This window comes from Passer domesticus, chromosome 11 (genome assembly GCF_036417665.1).
Source record: "Passer domesticus isolate bPasDom1 chromosome 11, bPasDom1.hap1, whole genome shotgun sequence".
Lineage (NCBI taxonomy): Eukaryota > Metazoa > Chordata > Aves > Passeriformes > Passeridae > Passer > Passer domesticus.
In genome coordinates this window covers 34067587-34087994 of record NC_087484.1, presented here as the reverse complement: position 1 = coordinate 34087994, position 20408 = coordinate 34067587, and the positions used below count along the sequence as shown (strand labels likewise).

Here is a 20408-nt window from a genome sequence, read left to right as displayed (position 1 = left end):
GCACTGCCTGTTCATGGGCACACAGCTGATGTCTGCCTGGAAAGGGGCACAGGTTTTAATACCTATTACTTTCATAATATACTTGCAAATCTTTTTTATCTGGGTCATTGGAGTTTTGAAAAAATGGCAAAGTTTTCCTGGGAGGAAGAGGAATTTCCTGGATCTCATGGATTCTTCTCCTGATGGCAGGAGAAGAAATTTTGATCTTCCCCTCTATATGAGCTACCAATATTCAGTCTAATATTTCATGACCCCGTCCTTCAGGTGTTTGCAGCTCTCCTGTTCCAATGGCCCTGTCTAAGGACATCTCTTCATTAGGGCAGCTGGATCTATGTCCTTCCCCTTGCTCCCAGATTATTTCCTGCAGCTGTTCTCAGGTCATTCCAATGTGCATCCCAGGCTTCATGCTTCAAGCTTCAGGGACTTGCCCAATTTCTCTGAAGTTTAAATACCTCTCTAGTCAGCACCTTAGTTGTAGTTTTATCTTTTCTATCACCTCTTCTTAAGTCTCTGTCTAAAATCCTTCCTGTATGGCAATCCCTTGTGAATGGTGGACATGTCAGATGTTGCTGGGATGTCTCAATGAGCTGAGGGAAGGGGTTTGATATTTCTTAAATTTTATCATGTTCACATTTTTTATATTGGCCATCAAGAGAAACCCTTCTGTGCCTCTGAGTCTCACTAGTTCCTGGTCTCTCAAAGGGCACAAACCTGATGAGTTGTGGTTCCCATTCCTGTGGCTGCACTTGGATCTCCCTCCATAGCCAGAGCAGAGCTCCCTTGTCCCAGAAAGTGCCTGACAATGCAGGGATGAAGGAAACAGGACAGGGATGAAGGAAACAGGACAGGCTGTGGGGATCAGGGCCAGGGCAGAGCCAGGGAGAAGAATGACTTCTGCATTTGATGGAGCTGTGCCTTCTCTTGGCTTTGTTGGCTGACAAGAAATGAACATCCCTCTGTGTCTCAGGCAGATCCTTCTCCAAGGAAAGCAGGTGGGAGTTGGAGCCAAGCAGCTGAAAGCTGCAGGTGCAGCCTGGGCTGGAGGGAGCTCAGATTTGCACAAGGCTGCTCTGAGTGCCAGGGCTTGGATGGGGGAAATGGTGGGGTGGGGTAGGGACAGAGTCTGATTGATTGTCAGCCATGAAGGGTGTTGGCTATATCTATTCATATCTATTCAAACTGCATGAGGAGGTACTTGGATTTAGTGCCAATTGGAGATTGCACATATCAATTTATCATCAGGAAAAAAAAAAATTAGGACCTAAAAAATGTTTTCTCACTCTCTTTGTAAATATTCATTCAATTATACATTCACTTTGAATACACTTATGAAATGTGTTGAATTAACCACACAAGATTTGAAAGCTAAAATCAAATTATTCCCAAAGGCTTGGCTTGTTAAGATGTTCTGAATGTTAATGAGGCCTGGGACACTGAATTCCTGCACTGAAGAGCTGAAGGCTGAACAAGCCTCTGGAGCAGTGAAATCCAGCAGCAGGCTCCAAGTTGCTGAGGATGTCAGCAGCCCCCACTGAGGCCATCCCTGCCCAGAGACCGTGGGGGAATGGGCAGACAAGGAGAGCGTCCCTGGGGCTGGGCCAGCAGAACTCAGAGGCACCAGTGGCTCCAGCTGGGCAATGGAGAGTGGAATGTGGCTGGGAAAGCCCTGCCTGGGCTGTGCCAAGCAAGACAGACAAGCCCTGACTCCCATCCCCCAAACAACTGTCTCAAGGAGACATTTAAAAGGAATTACAATTGTTTGTGTCCTCTGAGTTGGAGGCACTGGAGAAATACCAGTACAAGAGATTTTGAGGAGCTCAAAGCAGCTTTTATTGGCAACTCTAGAAAATCAGAGAAACTATGGCAAAAGGTTTAATATGACATTCAATCAACAAAAAAACATTTCTGAAGCATTAACTTGGCCATTCCACTTGACAAACTCTAAGCCTGATAAACTTTAAGTTCATCAAAATTCGCCAGAGGAGAGAAATAGAAGTAGACATAGAAAGAGAGAAAAATAAGATTTAAGAAGCACACACAGAGATACCAACTCCTGGATTCCAGCAGCATTCAGACAGAAATTCCAAGAGGCTGCAGGGTCAAGATGTGTGCTTGCCTTGTGGTCAGCCTTCAATACCCCTTGGTCTTGCTGGGCCCTTCCCCCAGGTGAGACTTGGGCTCATTTGGTCACTCAGGAGCTGGGCGGGGGCTCCAGAGGTGGCTGTGGAGCATTGCCTGTGCTGTGCCAGGGACTGGCAGCCACTGCTGGGCTGGGATAGAGGCTCTGGGGGGATTGGGGTTCCAGGGCAGGGCAGCGCTGGGGTTTCAGGGCAGGACAAGGTGGACCTGCTTCTTCCTCCCCCACACACAAGATGTTTCCAGCCAACAATCTCCTCCAGTCTGTCACAACAGGGAATGTTTGAGGTGAAACTTCAATTTTGGCAATGATCACCTGGCCAAGAGGGACAGTTCTTTTCCACAGGATTGAAAACCACCTTTTCCATTGGATTTGTTACTCATTTCTGGTTTGATTGCCTGGGTTTGGTTTGGTTTGGTTTTGTTGTTGGATTGTTTCCTCGGTGTGCCTGCAGTGTCCAGTCATGAGCAGTGTGACTCTTGCTGAGGAATTTTTGTGGTGCTGTCACTTAATATTAAATATGTTTTTTGCTGATATCTTTCCTGGGAGTTTTCCAGTGCTCTCGTTTGTAACAGGGTGAAGGAGCCCTGGCCCAGGCTCTGGCCCTGGGGGACACAGGGACGCTGCCGGGGGGGTCCCTGTCCCCCTGTCCCACCCCCCAGGGCCTCGGCCCCCCGTCCCCGTGTCAGGCTCTGGGGTCGATCTCATGGAACACCCTCTGGGGGAGGACGCGGCGCTGGGGGTGGGGAGACAGGGGTCTATTGAGAGTCTCTTGTATCATGTGGTGGAAACCCAGAAAAATAATGGTCAGGAGAAGCCTGGTTTATTGAGAACATTCCTGCATAGCAGACAAGATATAGCCTTGTGCAAATGACTCCATGCAGCATTCACATATTTAATTCCTTCTTTTCCTCTTCCAGGGGAAGCAGAGTTGCTTTATTTACTCCAAGCAATATTTTCTCCCTCCTCCCTGGCAAAGAACAAGCTCCCATCCTGACAAGTGCTCACAGGTTTACTTAAGGCTCATCACACCCATGCTCAAGAGAGTGGAGCAGCTTAATTTATCACTTGTTCCAATGATTAACTTGCCCAGCTGCCAGGTTCAAGAGCCCCAGAGTGCTGCCTCAGGTTGTACGGGATCACAGAAGGAAAAGCTCCATGGAATTAAGCTGCTGCCACACTAGCCCTCTTTGCCTGTCAAACCCATTCAGCTGCTCTTGCTCTGCCCTGTCAAAATCCTCCATAAAATACAAGTGAAAATCCCTCCTCACCTGTGAGAAAAAACAGTTGGGTTCTGCTCAGGGCATTTCAAATTACGTGGGGTAGTTGTGACCTCCCCTTACAAAGGCAGCATTTCAGGAAAACCAAAAGTTTCTTTTCAGGGACTCACCAGACTCAGGACACCTTCCGCTAACAAGGTTGCTCCAAGCCCCATCCAACCTGGCCCTGAACACTTCCAAGGGTAACACAACCACAGCTTCTCTGGAACCTGTTTTGCTCCTCCCAGCTATAAAATCGCACTCAACTTAGCAGCCTCAGAGGTAGATTTCTATTCAATAGCTGCATTTTTCTAGGAAAGAAATATGGCAAACCTTGTTTGCATCTGACTTGGCAAAATCAACACAAGCTCTGAAGAAAGGGCTGCGGCCCACTTTTCTTCCTTTTCCCCATTTGGCGGAACATTTTCATTCTGTTGTTGTTTGGAGCAGTATTTTAATCGATCTGGCTGAGGATGCTGAAAATAGTACAGCAAGTTACTTGTGTGAGGGGTGGAAAACTGAGCTCTTACACATCCAGTGTTTCTGTTGTTGGAAGTCTTCAATCCCACCCCTCTGCTGGGATGAAATAGGTGCTACTCATCCAATTTCTAAAGTATCACGCATCGAGCTGACACTATTTGAAGACTTAAAAATAAGCGCAAATTTAAACAAACCTCTGATCCCTTCCATTTCCTCTGTTCCACAGTTGATGACAAAAGACAGGAGAGAAAGATTGTTTTGGGAACAATGTTTTCAGGAGTCTAAAAACAATATCAAACCTGCTCTGCCACACTCTCAGCTGTTACAGCCCCAAAAAGCACCGGCTGTCTTTGCTCACAGAGTCACAGTTGTGATGGGATTTCTACCACACCACAGGACCGCCAGTTTTTGGTTGTTTTTTTTTTTTTTTTTTTTCCTGGGAATAACTACAGCACTTCTGGGGAGCAAGGCAGACATGTGCCTCTTCTAATGGCCCTTGAAAGTGGATGTGTGAAATGAGGTAGACAAAGCCAAAGGCCAGCTGAACCTGGGATCTCTGAATGGGTCTTGACATTCTTCCCAGGAAGATGAGTGGCAATCACTGTTCTGCCAGGGAAACGGCATCTGCTGGCAATGTGGTCTAGAAAATATGCTTTCTGCTCCTCTCAGAGCCAAAATTCCTACCCATTTCTCCGAAGTCCTTCTTAGATAGGGATCATGTTCAGCTGAGTGACAGTGAAGCAAAATGGCAAGCCAGGAATACATTGCCCTGCACACAACATCCTCCATTCCCATGGATGGTTTCTCACTGGCACACAGGAGGAAGGGAGGAACCCAAATGCATCATTGTACACCAAGTCAGACGTGTTGAGGGATGAACAGATCTCACAGGGATATGGAAACCTCTCCTGAAAAGCAGTTCAGAGAAATCCTGAGCTGTTTTGTGCTGCTAGGCATGAAGATGCTGAGGATCTTCCACAGGTGCTCAGCAGGCAGCAGGATTGTGCCTGGATGTCGCTCTGGAAATGCCAGTGGCTCAGCTGAGAGCTCTGGCAGTGACTGACACTGCACTGAGAGGGGCCACAGTCCTGCAAGGGTCTTTCATCAGGAGCAAAGAGCAGCCTGGAGGGTGGGCAATGCTGGATCTGTACCACTGCGTGCTCATCCTTCACCTGAATGTGGAGCTGCCCCCAAAGTTGCCATGCATCACTTTTTCTTTTTCTCCTCTTGGGTATATTTTGGAGCAGCTGTTCTATGTGGCTTTTGATGGTGATCCTGTGGGAAGCAACCATTTACCCGCTGTGCTATTCTCACCACTAATACTAATTCCTCATTCCCTTTGGTTTTATTTGGGTTTTTTTATCTAGTTGTTGGATTGGTTTGCGTGGGTTTGTTTGTTTGTTTGTTTGTTTGGGTTTTTGTCTGAATTGGCTTGAGTTTTTGTTTGCTTTTTTAGAAATGACTGGGGAAGTTGGCATAGCCACACTCAAGAAAATATAAACCAGGATCAGCTTTTCAGAAATTCCTTTTGGCTGGGTTTAGCTGCATCCCCCAGGCTCAGGATCACTAGTATATTTTCAGGTTGTGCTCTGCATCATCAGCCTGCCCAGACTCCGCTTGGTGTTTCACAAATGGAGAAGACAATGGACATTGTGCCAAGCTTCCTTTCAAACAGAAAAACCTGGGGCAGCATGACAGAAAAGAAGAAAAATAAATCACCAGTTAGAACAGAACCAGTGTCCCACCATCTTCCCATCCACTGTTATTAGTTTTGTACATTCAGAGACAAACCTGGGTCTAAAGCTTGCATCTCTCAGTTCCTGATGCTATTTGCTACCCTTCAGCCTTGACTGGCCCTGATGTGACTGACTGCTGGGCAAGTGGGGCTGGGGATGCTCAGCCTGGAGAGAGGAGACACTGGGAGGCCTCCCTGTGGCTGTGCAGGACTGGAAGGCTCCCACAGGAAAGAAGGGGACAGAGTGTTCAGCAGGGCCTGTGCTGATAGTACAAGGGGGGATGGCTTTCAACTGCAGCAGGTTGATTGAAGCTGCATCTAAGGAAGCTGCTCTTTTCCACTGGGGGTGGTGGGGCACTGGCCCAGGCTGTGCACAGAGGCTGTGCATGCCCCATCCTTGGGAACAGGGCTCTGAGCAGCCTGCTCTGGGGGAAGATTGCTCAGCTTGGAACAAGATGTTTCTTCAGGCTCCCTTCCAAGCCCAACTATTCAGGGACTCCATCATTCCATGGTCTCCACTGTCCACTTCAGATGGAGCCTGGGAACTGTGATGTCACAGCCCACGCTCCAGCTGGAACGTCCAGCGCCCAGCAAAGGGCACAACACAACCCTTGGCCGCTGTGTTGACACGCTCTGCACCTTGCTCCTGCCCTCGCCTTTCACTCTTCTTATCCCCCCGATACCCCAATCATTCCTGACAGCTCCTGAGTGCCTGGATTTCATCATCCAGCCCTGCAGGATGCTCCCATTTGTCCTGAGGGAGGTATGGTGCCATTCCATGGAGGTGGACACCCCCCACCTGCCCAGGTTTGCTGGAGCTCTGTGGGGATGGAGTGGGACAGGCACCCCACTCTAAGGTTTTGCTGCCTCTGCAGGCTGTCCCAGATGAAGAGGAGGAGATGGAGGTGGATACAAAGATTGATATGGATGAGGAGATGGAAAGAGACGGAGAAGACTCTGGAGAGGAAGAGATGGACGTGGATGTGGATGAGGAAGAGGAGATGGAAGTGGATATGGAAGAGTCCATTGAGGACATGGACATTGATTGAAAAGGTGAGGAAGAGGCCGTGATCTTGGGCTGAAGAGCAATGCCAGCAGCAGGACAGGCAGAGTGGGTCTCCTGCTGCCAGGCTGGGGCTGGGCTGGGTGCTCCCTTCTCAAGGACATTGTACCCAGGACACTGGATTCTGGTGGCCATCCACAGCCTGTCCTGTGCCTGCTTTGCTCCGCACAAGCTCCACCCCAGACCCAGCCAGGCTCAGTTCTGGTAGCAGAGTCCTGCTGCTGTGCCAGTGTCTGCCAGCCTGGGGGCACATGGAAGAACCCTCTGTGCCTGACTGGAGTGACCATGGCACTTGCTTTTCTTCCAGGAACAGTGGACATCATGGAGAGAGATGCCACCCTTTTGTACATATGTTTTAGGCTTTGTTGTTGTCTTTAGGATATAGGTTTTAGGGCTTTTTGTCTTCTGAAAATATGTTTTCTTTCTTTTTTTTTTTTTTTTTAGATAGGTTCTTCTCTATATATGTTCTATCGACTGTTGTTGTTGTTACACATATTCTTACAATGTAAATATCTTCTGTATTTTTGCTACTGTTCTTCTGTAATAAACAAACTTTACTTTTCACACCCCAGTTCTCTTTGCATTTGCTTCAGGCACAGGCAGCATTTTGCAAAGTTGTGCTTTCCACTGGCTCCAGGTTGCCAGGGCTGGAGGTCCCTGGCACAGCCTCCCCAGGAGCGGGGGTCCCTGTGCACAGAGGGGTCCCACTGACAGAGGTGAGCCTCTCCTTGCAGTTTCTCTGGACACACTTGGGAGCTGTAGGGGCAAAGCCCAGCGTGCCCTGGCCCATGCATCCCATGTTGGAGCAGGGCTGAGCCTGTGTGCTCCTGCAGAGCCTCAGCCATGGCTCTTCCCTGGGCAGCCCCAGGGCTAAGGAGGGAGCACTGGGCTGTGGGCAAGCCCTGCTCCTGGGCACCCTGAGGGGCTGGAGCCAGCCTGGAGGGAGCCTCAGCCCCACATGGACCAAGATTTCCTTTGGAAACCCTCTCTGTCCCCAGACTCTGCTGAGCACAACAAGAATTGATCCTCCTAGTTCAAGGTATGAAGTTCATTGGCACAAATTTGTCCCTTGCACTTTCTAGCACAGCAAATGCCAGTGCTTGTAATCCCTGTTCTGCACTCTCTGCTCAGGCAGCAAAACATCTGAACCTGAGGGAACATCTGGCATTAGCACCAACCTGCAGAGAGCTCCAGGGGGAGAACCTACCCCCAAGCACCCTGAGAAATCCTTGACACTGATAGTCCAGGGCAGAGCTGAAACTAAAGTATTTTCATGCCAAGAGAGAGGATTCTTTTACTGCTGAATTCATTCTCCAAAAAGAAGAATGGAAGCATTTGGTCTCCTCACCTGCCACACATGTGTATTGCCAAGGTTTGCCTCTGGGTTATGACTGATTTTGATGCATCTGTTCAGAACTCTGATGCTGTTCCTGGCTAAGGTGCAGAGATGATCTTTCAGAGCCAGATGAGCTCAGCACATCTTGTGTAATGCAGAATGTCCAGAGCCAGACATTCAGGCCATGCAAACGGATACTTTTTCATCTCTGTGCAAAGATCAGTAGTAGGACATCACTGATGTAGCACACACTTCTCAGATGCTCCTCTGACCAGCTTCTCCATGGCATTGTTCCTGGCACATTGTTAAAGCCAGGCAGGTCACACATATTCTCTTCCTCTGACTCCTGCTGGGATGACAACATCAAAGGATAGAAAAAAGATATCATGATCAGGGATTTTCATTGTGTGACCTCAGGATTCCCCAAGCTCTTGCAAAGGGGGAATGTTCATCGGGCAAAGGACACGAGAAGGAGCCTCAAATTGTCCAAAATCTCAGTAAAAATATGATTTCCTATGGAACCCTTCACTATAGCTGGTCACACTTCAGGCCCTTTCTGCACCCATTTCCTGATGTGCCTCTCGCAGTGGGGTGTTCCCACTGCTCCAGGGACCCAGCACAAACCTTATAGCCCCACACCAACACACCCCCAGGAGCTGCAGCCTTCCCTCCAAACCTGGGCACTTGCAACAGCCACCTCTGTGCTGAGCTGAGCCTGTTTCTCCCCAAAACCAGGTGCTCAGTTTATCCTTGAAAAGACTGACAACAGCATTCTTGTCTTCTCCAAAAGAGCCATCATTTCACAGCTGTCATCTCCACACTGAGATTTTATTCCCTTCAAGTGTCGAAGGACACAGGCAGCAGCAAGGAAGGCGCTGAAGTGAGTCAAGTTGAACCCCAAAGAGCTCTCAGCTCCCCGAGAAAGCTCAGACAAGGGCTAGAGAAAGAATTCATGCTCCCATAACTGGCACCTAACAGCCACAGGGCAAGTGAGAAGTTGGTTTTGGAGAATGAAGAAAAAGCACCAAGTAATAAAGGGTGAGAAAAATCCATCACTCCAACAGGTAAATGAAGGTAAACCACATGAAGAAACAGAAGAAGATGAAGGGGAAAGAACCCACCATTAATAGTGTCCATGACACCCAGAGCCAAAAGAAGCCCAGGGGATCAGCAAAGAGGTAAGCACGTGCTCCAAACAGCAGCAGAAATGAAGGGAGAGCTCTGGAGAGAACAAAAAAAGGGAACGCCTGAAGAAAGGAAATATTGCCTCCCTACAGCGTGTTTTGTTTTTTTCAGGTGAGAGTCTCTTGTATCGTGTGGTGGAAACCCAGAAAAATAATGATCAGGAGAAGCCTGGTTTATTGAGAACATTCCTGCATAGCAGACAAGATATAGCCTTGTGCAAATGACTCCATGCAGCATTCACATGTTTAATTCCTTCTTTTCCTCTTCCAGGGGAAGCAGAGTTGCTTTATTTACTCCAAGCAATATTTTCTCCCTCCTCCCTGGCAAAGAACAAGCTCCCATCCTGACAAGTGCTCACAGGTTTACTTAAGGCTCATCACACCCATGCTCAAGAGAGTGGAGCAGCTTAATTTATCACTTGTTCCAATGATTAACTTGCCCAGCTGCCAGGTTCAAGAGCCCCAGAGTGCTGCCTCAGGTTGTACAGGATCACAGAAGGAAAAGCTCCATGGAATTAAGCTGCTGCCACACTGGCCCTCTTTGCCTGTCAAACACATTCAGCTGCTCTTGCTCTGCCCTGTCAAAATCCTCCATAAAATACAAGTGAAAATCCCTCCTCACCTGCGAGAAAGCACAGTTGGGTTCTGCTCAGGGCATTTCAAATTACGTGGGGTAGTTGTGACCTCCCCTTGCAAAGGCAGCATTTCAGGAAAACCAAAAGTTTCTTTTCAGGGACTCACCAGGCTCAGGACACCTTCCGCTAACAAGGTTGCTCCAAGCCCCATCCAACCTGGCCCTGAACACTTCCAAGGGTGACACAACCACAGCTTCTCTGGAACCTGTTTTGCTCCTCCCAGCTCTAAAATCATACTCAACTTAGCAGCCTCAGAGATAGATTTCTATTCAAGAGCTGCATTTTTCTAGGAAAGAAATATGGCAAACCTTGTTTGCATCTGACTTGGCAAAATCAACACAAGCTCTGAAGAAAGGGCTGCGGCCCACTTTTCTTCCTTTTCCCCATTTGGTGGAAGATTTTCATTCTGTTGTTGTTTGGAGCAGTATTTTAATCGATCTGGCTGAGGCTGCTGAAAATAGTACAGCAAGTTACTTGTGTGAGGGGTGGAAAACTGAGCTCTTACACATCCAGTGTTTCTGTTGTTGGAAGTCTTCAATCCCACCCCTCTGCTGGGATGAAATAGGTGCTACTCATCCAATTTCTAAAGTATCACGCATCGAGCTGACACTATTTGAAGAATTAAAAATAAGCGCAAATTTAAACAAACCTCTGATCCCTTCCATTTCCTCTGTTCCACAGTTGATGACAAAAGACAGGAGAGAAAGATTGTTTTGGGAACAATGTTTTCAGGACTCTAAAAAGAATATCAAACCTGCTCTGCCACACTCTCAGCTGTTACAGCCCCAAAAAGCACCGGCTGTCTTTGCTCACAGAGTCACAGTTGTGATGGGATTTCTACCACACCACAGGACCGCCAATTTTTGGTTGTTTTTTTTTTTTCTGGGAATAACTACAGCACTTCTGGGTAGCAAGGCAGACATGTGCCTCTTCTAATGGCCCTTGAAAGTGGATGTGTGAAATGAGGTAGACAAAGCCAAAGGCCAGCTGAACCTGGGATCTCTGAATGGGTCTTGACATTCTTCCCAGGAAGATGAGTGGCAATCACTGTTCTGCCAGGGAAACGGCATCTGCTGGCAATGTGGTCTAGAAAATATGCTTTCTGCTCCTCTCAGAGCCAAAATTCCTACCCATTTCTTCGAAGTCCTTCTTAGACAAGGACCATGTTCAGCTGAGTGACAGTGGCAAGCCAGGAATACATTGCCCTGCACACAACATCCTCCATTCCCATGGATGGTTTCTCACTGGCACACAGGAGGAAGGGAGGAACCCAAATGCATCATTGTACACCAAGTCAGACGTGTTGAGGGATGAACAGATCTCACAGGGATATGGAAACCTCTCCTGAAAAGCAGTTCAGAGAAATCCTGAGCTGTTTTGTGCTGCTAGGCATGAAGATGCTGAGGATCTTCCACAGGTGCTCAGCAGGCAGCAGGATTGTGCCTGGATGTCGCTCTGGAAATGCCAGTGGCTCAGCTGAGAGCTCTGGCAGTGACTGACACTGCACTGAGAGGGGCCACAGTCCTGCAAGGGTCTTTCATCAGGAGCAAAGAGCAGCCTGGAGGGTGGGCAATGCTGGATCTGTACCACTGCGTGCTCATCCTTCACCTGAATGTGGAGCTGCCCCCAAAGTTGCCATGTCTCACTTTTTCTTTTTCTCCTGTTGGGTATATTTTGGAGCAGCTGTTCTATGTGGCTTTTGATGATGATCCTGTGGGAAGCAACCATTTACCCGCTGTGCTATTCTCACCACTAATACTAACTCCTCATTCCCTTTGGTTTTATTTGGGGTTTTTTATCTATTTGTTGGATTGGTTTGTGTGGGTTTGTTTGTTTGGGTTTTTGTCTGTTTTGGTGTGAGTTTTTGTTTGCTTTTTTAGAAATGACTGGGGAAGTTGGCATAGCCACACTCAAGAAAATGTAAACCAGGCTTGGCTCTCCAGAAATTGCTTTTGGCTGGGTTTAGCTGCATCTCCCAGGCTCAGGATCACTAGTATATTTTCAGGTTTTGCTCTGCATCATCAGCCTGCCCAGACTCCGGTTGGTGTTTCACAAATGGAGAAGACAATGGACATTGTGCCAAGCTTCCTTTCAAACAGAAAAACTTGGGGCAGCATGACAGAAAAGAAGAAAAATAAATCACCAGATAGAACAGAAGCAGTGTCCCACCATCTTCCCATCCACTGTTATTAATTTTGTACATTTAGAGACAAAGCTGGGTTTAAAGCTTGCATCTCTCAGTTCCTGATGCTATTTGCTACCCTTCAGCCTGGACTGGCCCTGATGTGACTGACTGCTGGGCAAGTGGGGCTGGGGATGCTCAGCCTGGAGAGAGGAGACACTGGGAGGCCTCCCTGTGGCTGTGCAGGACTGGAAGGCTGCCCCAGGAAAGAAGGGGACAGAGTGTTCAGCAGGGCCTGTGCTGACAGGACAAGGGGGGATGGCTTTCAACTGCAGCAGGATGATGGAAGCTGCATCTAAGGAAGCTGCTCTTTTCCACTGGGGGTGGTGGGGCACTGGCCCAGGCTGTGCACAGAGGCTGTGCATGCCCCATCCTTGGGAACAGGGCTCTGAGCAGCCTGCTCTGGGGGAAGATTGCTCAGCTTGGAACAAGATGTTGTTCTTCAGGCTCCCTTCCAAGCCCAACTATTCAGGGACTCCATCATTCCATGGTCTCCACTGTCCACTTCAGATGGAGCCTGGGAACTGTGATGTCACAGCCCACGCTCCAGCTGGAACGTCCAGCGCCCAGCAAAGGGCACAACACAACCGTTGGCCGCTGTGTTGACACGCTCTGCACCTTGCTCCTGCCCTCGCCTTTCACTCTTCTTATCCCCCCGATACCCCGATCATTCCTGACAGCTCCTGAGTGCCTGGATTTCATCATCCAGCCCTGCAGGATGCTCCCCTTTGTCCTGAGGAAGGTATGGTGCCATTCCATGGAGGTGGACACCCCCCACCTGCCCAGGTTTGCTGGAGCTCTGTGGGGATGGAGTGGGACAGGCACCCCACTCTAAGGTTTTGCTGCCTCTGCAGGCTGTCCCAGACAGAGAGGAGGAGATGGAGGTGGATACAGAGATTGATAGAGAGGAGGACATAGAGATGGAGGGAGAAGGCCCTGGAGAGGGGGAGATGGAGGTGGAGGTGGAGGTGGAAGAGGAGATCGAATTGGATATGGAAGAGTCCATTGAGGACATGGACCTTGACTGAAAAGGTGAGGAAGAGGCCGTGATCTTGGGCTGAAGAGCAATGCCAGCAGCAGGACAGGCAGAGTGGGTCATCTGCTGCCAGGCTGGGGCTGGGCTGGGTGCTCCCTGCTCAGGGACATTGTACCCAGGGCACTGGATTCTGGTGGCCATCCACAGCCTGTCCTGTGCCTGTTTTACTCCGCACAAGCTCCATCCCAGACCCAGCCAGGCTCAGTTCTGGTAGCAGAGCCCTGCTGCTGTGCCAGTGTCTGCCAGCCTGGGGGCACATGGAAGAGCCCTCTGTGACTGACTGCAGTGACCGTGGCATTTGCTTTTCTTCCAGGTGCAATGGACATCACAGACAGAGACACCACCCTTTTGTATATATGTTCTACAGTTTGTTGTTGTTCTTTAGAATAGGTTGTAGGGCTATTTTTGACTTCTGTAAATACGTTTCACATAGTTTTCCTAGGTAGGTTTTTATGTATATATGTTCTATTGATTGTTGATGTTACAAATATCCTTACAATGTAAATATGTTCTGTATTTTTGCTGCTGTTCTTCTGTAACAAACAAATTTTATTTTTCACGCCCCAGTTCTCCTTGCATTTGCTTCAGGCACAGGCAGCATTTTGAAAAGTTGTGCATTCCACTTGCTCCAGGTTCCCAAGGCTGGAGGTCAGAAGTAGATGAAGGGGAAAAAATCCACAATTAAGGGTGTCCATGACAGCCAGAGCCAAAAGAAGCACAGGGGATCAGGAAAGAGGGAAGCACGTGCTCCAAACAACAGCAGAAATATAGTGAGAGCTCTGGAGAGAACAAAAGAAAGAGGAAGCCTGAAGAAAGGAAAAAACGTCTCCCTACAAGGTGTTTTGCTTTTTTTCATTGATTTTTCATTTCATTCTTCTATCATGTGGTGGAAACCCAGAAAAATAAAGGTCAGGAGAAGCATGGTTTATTGGGAACATTGCTGCATAGTAGACAATCCTTGTGCAAATCATTCCATGCAGCACTCATATATTTAATTGCTTCTCTTCCTGGGGAAGCAGAATTGTTTTCTTTACTCCAAGCAAGATTTTCTCCCTCCTCCCTGGCAAAGAACAAGCTCCCATCGTGGCAAGCTGTCATGGTTTGACACTGGCACAGTGTCAGGGCCCCCATGAAAGGGTGTATTTCCAAAATGGTTGCTGTGAGATGTGACCCGGGAACAGAACAAAGCAGGCTCCCATTCGGGGATGGAGGGGAAAAGACAACACTTTATTCATTACAATATCTAGAAAGGAACACATACAAAGCAAGAATGACAACCTTCCAAATACATTCCTCCTCCCCCTCCCTTTTCTCCACAGATTCACCACCCCTCAAATAATCAACTCTCAAATCCATCAGGGAGAGAGGAGTCCTCCCTTGCCTCATAGGCTTCCCCCAGAAGCACAATTAAAACTTCCTTTGCTTCCGTGTCACCCATGGCCCCACCCAGAGAACATCGGCCCTCGTGACTTCTCCCCCGCCATGTCCAGTGCTCTCACCACCGGACACGGGCCAGGATTGCTTTTAGGGCTCCCCGTTTCAAGATGCTCCACCCACTTCCAGAAACAGCAGTCACTCAACTTCGGGACACCAGTCCCCCCCAAATTTCACCCCCTGGGGCCGAGGGGCCTCATGAACAGAGATCTCAAACCCTCCCCACGGAGACAGAGGGCCTCCCACACCCTCCTCAGCCATCTCTGTTCACGCCGCTGCTTCACTCTTGACTCCTGGGTGTTGCCTCCTCCTAAATACAGTCTCTGGGTCACAGGGAAAAAACACGGGTCTGTCCATGGCTATACAAGAAAGAGTCCAGCCCAAGGCCACTCTATCATCTCTTCTACCCAGGATTCTTCTCTCCTCTTCCAGCTTTCCTCACGCTTGCCCATTTCATCTCTCATCTCTCTCTCACCTCATTCTGATTCAGGAGGATTCAGTATTTGTAAGGTTTCCATTAGTCTACAAAGGGGTTAAAATCTTCACTTCTGCCTGCCCAAGGACTCCCACGGCTGCCGGGCACCTCTCTCGCCGCATCCCCCGCTTCTGGCCGGCTGAGCTGCCAGCACAGTCTCTGTCTCTCTCTCCGGGGGGGGGGCTGCCCAGACATCTCAAGTCTCATCAACCCCTGCATGTTCTCCTCCACCCCTTCACCTTTTGGGGCCCTGGGCCTCCTCCCCACAGGCTGCATGGCCTCCCCCTCCCCCACCCAGACGCAGCTGGGCAGGGGAGAGGTCCAGACTCCACTCACCAATGCTGGATTCCCAAAGAGGAAGTTCTCTGGCAATCTCCTGCTTTTAACCCCTGTGTGTTCTCAGAGGCGTATCCAAACCTCAGTGGCCAGCACCAGATTCCAATTTTGAATTTGGCTCCTGATTGGTCTGACTTAGACTCTTCCAGAAACACACTTCCGGGCCAACCACGACAGAGGGATGAGGACATTCCTTGATCTTGCGGCTGGAATCCTCTTCTAAAGCTATGGAGAAGGATGTAATTGATACATCAGACTCACGTTTCCATTACACATTGAAGAGTATGCGGTGATAATTTGTTCAGCAAAGGCTTCTGGGGCAGCAACTCTCTGGTCAGAGAGAAACGCACCTTTCCCAGGCATTGTTTTGGGAAAGCCTGTGAGAAGATTAGAAAAAAGAATGAGAAACAATTCTTGTCTTAACTTGCTGCATCTGGTGTTTTGAACGTGTGGAATGTGTTATGGAGATTTGTTGACCAAATGATGGTTTCTTAATTAGCCAGTGGTGATGGTGTTTGAATTGGAGAAACAATTAGGTCCACCAGTAGCGAACTAGGGTATAAAAGTATGGGTTTCTGAATAAAGATTAGTAATCAGCCTTATGTGAATCATGGAGTCAATGTCTACTATTACCCAGCCTGGGGCCCTTGACGTGATAGGCATCCATGCTAAAGTAAGCAAATGTTGAAGTAGCTTTGATTCCACGTGAAGTTTGAATAGAGAAAGACGAGAGAGGTGAGACCATGTGCCCTCAGGGAGAGAAGAAGACCTCTGTTCCCAGAGATGAAGATGATTTCATAAATGGATGAAGAGAACATTTTCTCTCAAACAGCTCATCTTTAAACTAATACCCCATAAGCTGACATAAACACGACTGTGGGAAAACTGTGAAAAAATGGGAGTGACTTCAAAACTGCACATTTTGCCAGGTGGCTACTGTTTATGGAAATGAAAAGCCACAAGAGAACAGTTTTCTTCTGGACAAGTCTCCATAACATCAGCAAGAGGAACTTTTCTCCCTAAGTGAACTGAAGAAAGACTATTCTAGAGATGGTAAACTGGCTGAAAATTTTAGGCTTTGTTTTCCAACATTGTCAGGTTGTATGGAGAGGAGAAGTGTTCTGAAAGATTTGTTCCGATTCTTATTACTCTTTCTTTTAGTTACTGTTAATAAACTTTTCTTCACACTCTTTTAAAGTTTTGAGCTAACTTGGCCTTACTCCTAATCCTAGCTCACAGCAGGAAAGTATAAGAAGGTTTTAGTGAGTGCACTGGTAATTAGCCAACACCGAACCCACCACACTAATTGATGCATTTGCCAAGAAATCTTAAATTGGTGAAGCAAAACTGCTACAGAATACTTGTGATGAACTGCATGAGAGCAGAAGGAAATCAAGGCAGAGCCATGGTTTGTCAGGACTTGCTTGATCCTAATGAGCCCCATGGTGCATTTGGAGCTGAGCCCTGGAACCTCAGGGCCTGAGAGGAGATTGCACAAACCTTTCCAGGAGTCCAAGTCAGAAGAAAACCCCAAAGAGTCTCAAAGCATGAATGGGTCCACCTGAGGTCCATCCCAAACACAGGCTACTCATGGACTCCCTGGAGGAGAGAACTGGAGGCCAGGATGGCACAAAAACCTCTCAGAGACTCAGTGTGGAAAGGAAATTCCAAAGTACCTTGAAAACCTAAAGTATCTCAAAGTATTAATGAGCCCCACTGAGTGTCAGTACAGAGCTTTCAAGGGACTCGTTAAAGAAGATAATTAGGGTGATGATTGCACAAATCTCTCGTAGACTCTGTATCAAAAGGCAGACACCAAGTACGGTAAAATAACTGAAGTATCTTGAAGCATTAGTGAGCCCCACTGAGTGCTGTTACTGACAAAGCCTCTCCAGACACTAATTACACCAGATAATTGGAGGCCATGATTGCACAAACCTCTCAGAGACTCCAAGGCAAAAGCCAAATCCAAACTCCTTGGAAAAACCTGCAGTCCCTGGGAACAGTGAGGAGCTCCCAGGGCCATTGCTGAGCAAGGCTCCCCAGGGACTCCTTCCAGCAGATCCTTGAGGCCACTGGGATGTGGGCTAGGGGGAGATGCTGAGGGCAGGACAAGGGGCTGACGGTGCCCAGCCTGGCTGGGGCTGTGCCAGGAGGCCCCAGGGCCTCAGGACAAGGTGTCTCCTCCCAGCCCTTGGTGGCACAGACCCTGCTGTGCCCCAGGGCACCAAGACCTGGCTTCTCTTGGTCCCCACCTGTCATCACTGCCTCCAGTTCTCTGCTCTGCCTGGGGCCTGGGGACACTTTCTCAGTCGTGTCCCTCAGTGGGACCCATTAAAAGTCCAAGGAACTTTGGAGTTGGATTGTGACTTGGAGGTCTGGAGAGGTTTCTGCAGCTGCCTCTCAGGGACTGATGTTCAGGGCCTGAGCACAAAGCCCCAGAGGCTCATTAAAGTCCTTGTGCTGTGTCTGTGCTGCTGAGCTGGGCTGGGCTCCTGGCACAGAGGCAGCTCCTGGTAACCAAGAAGAGCTTCAAAAGCACATTTCTCTTGATGAGCAGCTCTTCTGCCAGCCCAGCAGGGCTGAGGCACTGCCTGCAGCCACCCCGGGCACAGCCCAGAGGCACAGAGAGCTTCAATCAGTCAGGGCTGGGAAGGTGCTGAGAAGTGCCTGGGGCAGAATCACTGCCAGCCCTTGGCACAGGAACCTCTGGCTGCAGGACAATGCAGCTGCAGCTCCTGGAGTGATCTCCTAAAGCTGGAACATCCCAATGCCTACAGACCCTGTGAGTACATTCTCTGATTCTCTCTTGTGCAGAGCAGCCAGGCGTGCCCAGGGCTGTCCTGCAGAGCAGGCTCCTGCAGCCCAGGATGCTGTGCTGGGGCAGGGACTCTGCTGCCTGCTAGGGACAGCTCTCAGCCAGCCCTGGCAGCTGCTCCCAGCACTGGGGGACAAGATCGGGGTGGAAGGAGAGAGCTGGTAAGGCTTGGAAGTGTTCTCCTTGTGTGGGGAGGATGCTGCATTGTTCAGGACTGCCACTAGCATGACATTTAGCTACAGAACTTTTCAAAGTAGATTATACAGGGAGCACAGCAAGGCAGGGGCTGCATAAAAGGGACAGTCCTGCTTTTTTAATCTACTGCTGTGTGTTGCCTGAATGGGAAATTCCACATAAATATTCATCTCTCAGTTCAGGTGGAGAAAAATAAAAGAAATTTTCTGTCAGATCTGAATAAACCCAGCGCTGTGAGAAATCAGTACAGGGCACCTTAGAGGCTCCATCAGTGTCGCTTTTCCAGCCTGCTCAGGGTAACATGGATGCTGCCATCAGAGCCTGCAGAGCCAGAGTTGTCCCTGAGCATTGCCAGAGCTGGGAGGGGTCTGCAGGGCAGAGCTGAGCCCCCAGGGCTGGGCTGGGCTCTGGCAGCACTGGCAGGGCCCAGTCCTGGGCACAGGAAAGCAGCTGCTGGCAGGGACAGCTCCTGGCTGCAGAGCCCTGGGCAGGCAGTGGGGGGAAAGTGCCCCCAAGCTGTGCTGGGATATTTAAACCCTTCTCAAAACTGAACTATTACATGAATACTTTTTTCACAGATCCCCATGTCCAGCCACAGCAAATGTCCAACAGCAGCTCCATCAGCCACTTTCTCCTGCTGGCATTGGCAGACACACGGCAGCTGCAGCTCCTGCACTTCTGCCTCTTGCTGGGCATCTCCCTGGCTGCCCTCCTGGGCAACGGCCTCATCATCAGCGCTGTAGCCTGCGGCCACCACCTGCACACGCCCATGTTCTTCTTCCTGCTCAACCTGGCCCTCAGCGACCTGGGCTCCATCTGCACCACTGTGCCCAAAGCCATGCACAATTCCCTCTGGGACACCAGGAACATCTCCTACACAGGATGTGCCACACAAGTTTTTCTGATTATCTTCTTCCTTGGAACAGAGTTTTCCCTCCTGACCATCATGTGCTACGACCGTTACGTGTCCATCTGCAAACCCCTGCACTATGGGACCCTCCTGGGCAGCAGAGCTTGTGCCCACATGGCAGCAGCTGCCTGGGCCAGTGCCTTTCTCAATGCTCTGCTGCTCACAGCCAATACATTTTCCCTGCCCCTGTGCCATGGCAATGCCCTGGGTCATTTCTTCTGTGAAGTGCCACAGATCCTCAAGCTCTCCTGCCCCAAATCCCATCTCAGGAAACTTGGGCTCATTGCAGTTAGTGCGTGTTTAGCTTTTGGTTGTTTTGTGTTCATTGTTTTCTCCTATGTGCAGATCTTCAGGGCTGTGCTGAGGATCCCCTCTGAGCAGGGACGGCACAAAGCCTTTTCCACCTGCCTCCCTCACCTGGCTGTGGTCTCTCTGTTCCTCAGCACTGGCACATTTGCTCACATGAAACCCCCTTCCATCTCCTCCCCATCCCTGGATCTGGCCCTGTCAGTTCTGTATTCGGTGGTGCCTCCAGTCCTGAACCCCCTCATCTACAGCCTGAGGAACCAGGAGCTCAAGGCTGCTATGTGGAGACTGATGACTGGATGCTTTAAGGAACATTAAACTGATGGCCAATTTCAGCAAACCACCTCTAATAAAAGGCATTTTCAATACGTCTTGTTGGTTTTGTTTTGGACATTCATTTTCTTGGTTTTACAATTTTCAGATTGTCCACAAAGAAATCTCATTCTTGGAGCCATTTCTCATTTTGTTTCTTCACCTGCCCTGTGGCCACAGACTGTGACAATGAGGGGCTGCGCTCTTGGTGGTCTTAAAGGAACTAAAGGATCTCTCAGCAGAGTTTTCTGCAGAGATGCCCTTTTGTTGCCTTCTCTGGAGCTGCAGCAGCAATGTCGGTGTGCAGAGCTGGGGCAGATCAGTGCTGGCACAGCAGCTGTGCCCAGCAGCAGCAGCAGCAGCACTTGGTGTTGCCAGTGCTGCTGCCGTGGCCCTGCCCCGCTGCCCTGGTGGCCCTGGTGTTGCTGCAGGGCCTGAGTGCTCTCGGGGCCGGGCACAGTCCTGGGGGTGGCAGTGCCGGGGCTGCAGCAGGGACAGGCCATGGGCACTGCTGGGGCAGCGCTGACGCCTCAGGCCAGGCCCTGGGGGCTGCAGGCTCCTTGCCCAGGCTCTCT

General features: G+C 49.5%; 1 protein-coding gene and 2 long non-coding RNA genes across 5 annotated transcripts; 2 read left to right on the top strand and 1 right to left on the bottom strand.

The window, feature by feature from the left end:
• Positions 1–2938: 2938 nt before the first annotated feature.
• Positions 2939–12413, bottom strand: LOC135278367 (uncharacterized). 2 transcript variants are annotated; one of them, XR_010345882.1, is made up of 2 exons: positions 8023–12413; positions 2939–5557 (listed from the first exon to the last, which is right to left on the bottom strand). It is a non-coding gene; the product is annotated as an uncharacterized LOC135278367 (long non-coding RNA). The 2 variants fall into 2 exon arrangements; XR_010345881.1 differs by lacking the exon at positions 8023–12413 and adding an exon at positions 5668–6155.
• Positions 6202–13982, top strand: LOC135278366 (uncharacterized). Of its 2 annotated transcripts, none has more exons than XR_010345879.1 (3): positions 6202–6374; positions 6487–6664; positions 13361–13982. It is a non-coding gene; the product is annotated as an uncharacterized LOC135278366 (long non-coding RNA). The 2 variants fall into 2 exon arrangements; XR_010345880.1 differs by lacking the exons at positions 6202–6374; positions 6487–6664 and adding exons at positions 12607–12753; positions 12866–13043.
• A 4924-nt stretch (positions 13983–18906) lies between these two features.
• LOC135278971 (olfactory receptor 14A16-like) lies at positions 18907–19839 on the top strand. The gene has a single exon (XM_064385972.1). The coding sequence runs from the start codon at positions 18907–18909 to the stop codon at positions 19837–19839; it is 933 nt and encodes a 310-aa protein (XP_064242042.1).
• The last annotated feature ends 569 nt before the right edge of the window (positions 19840–20408 follow it).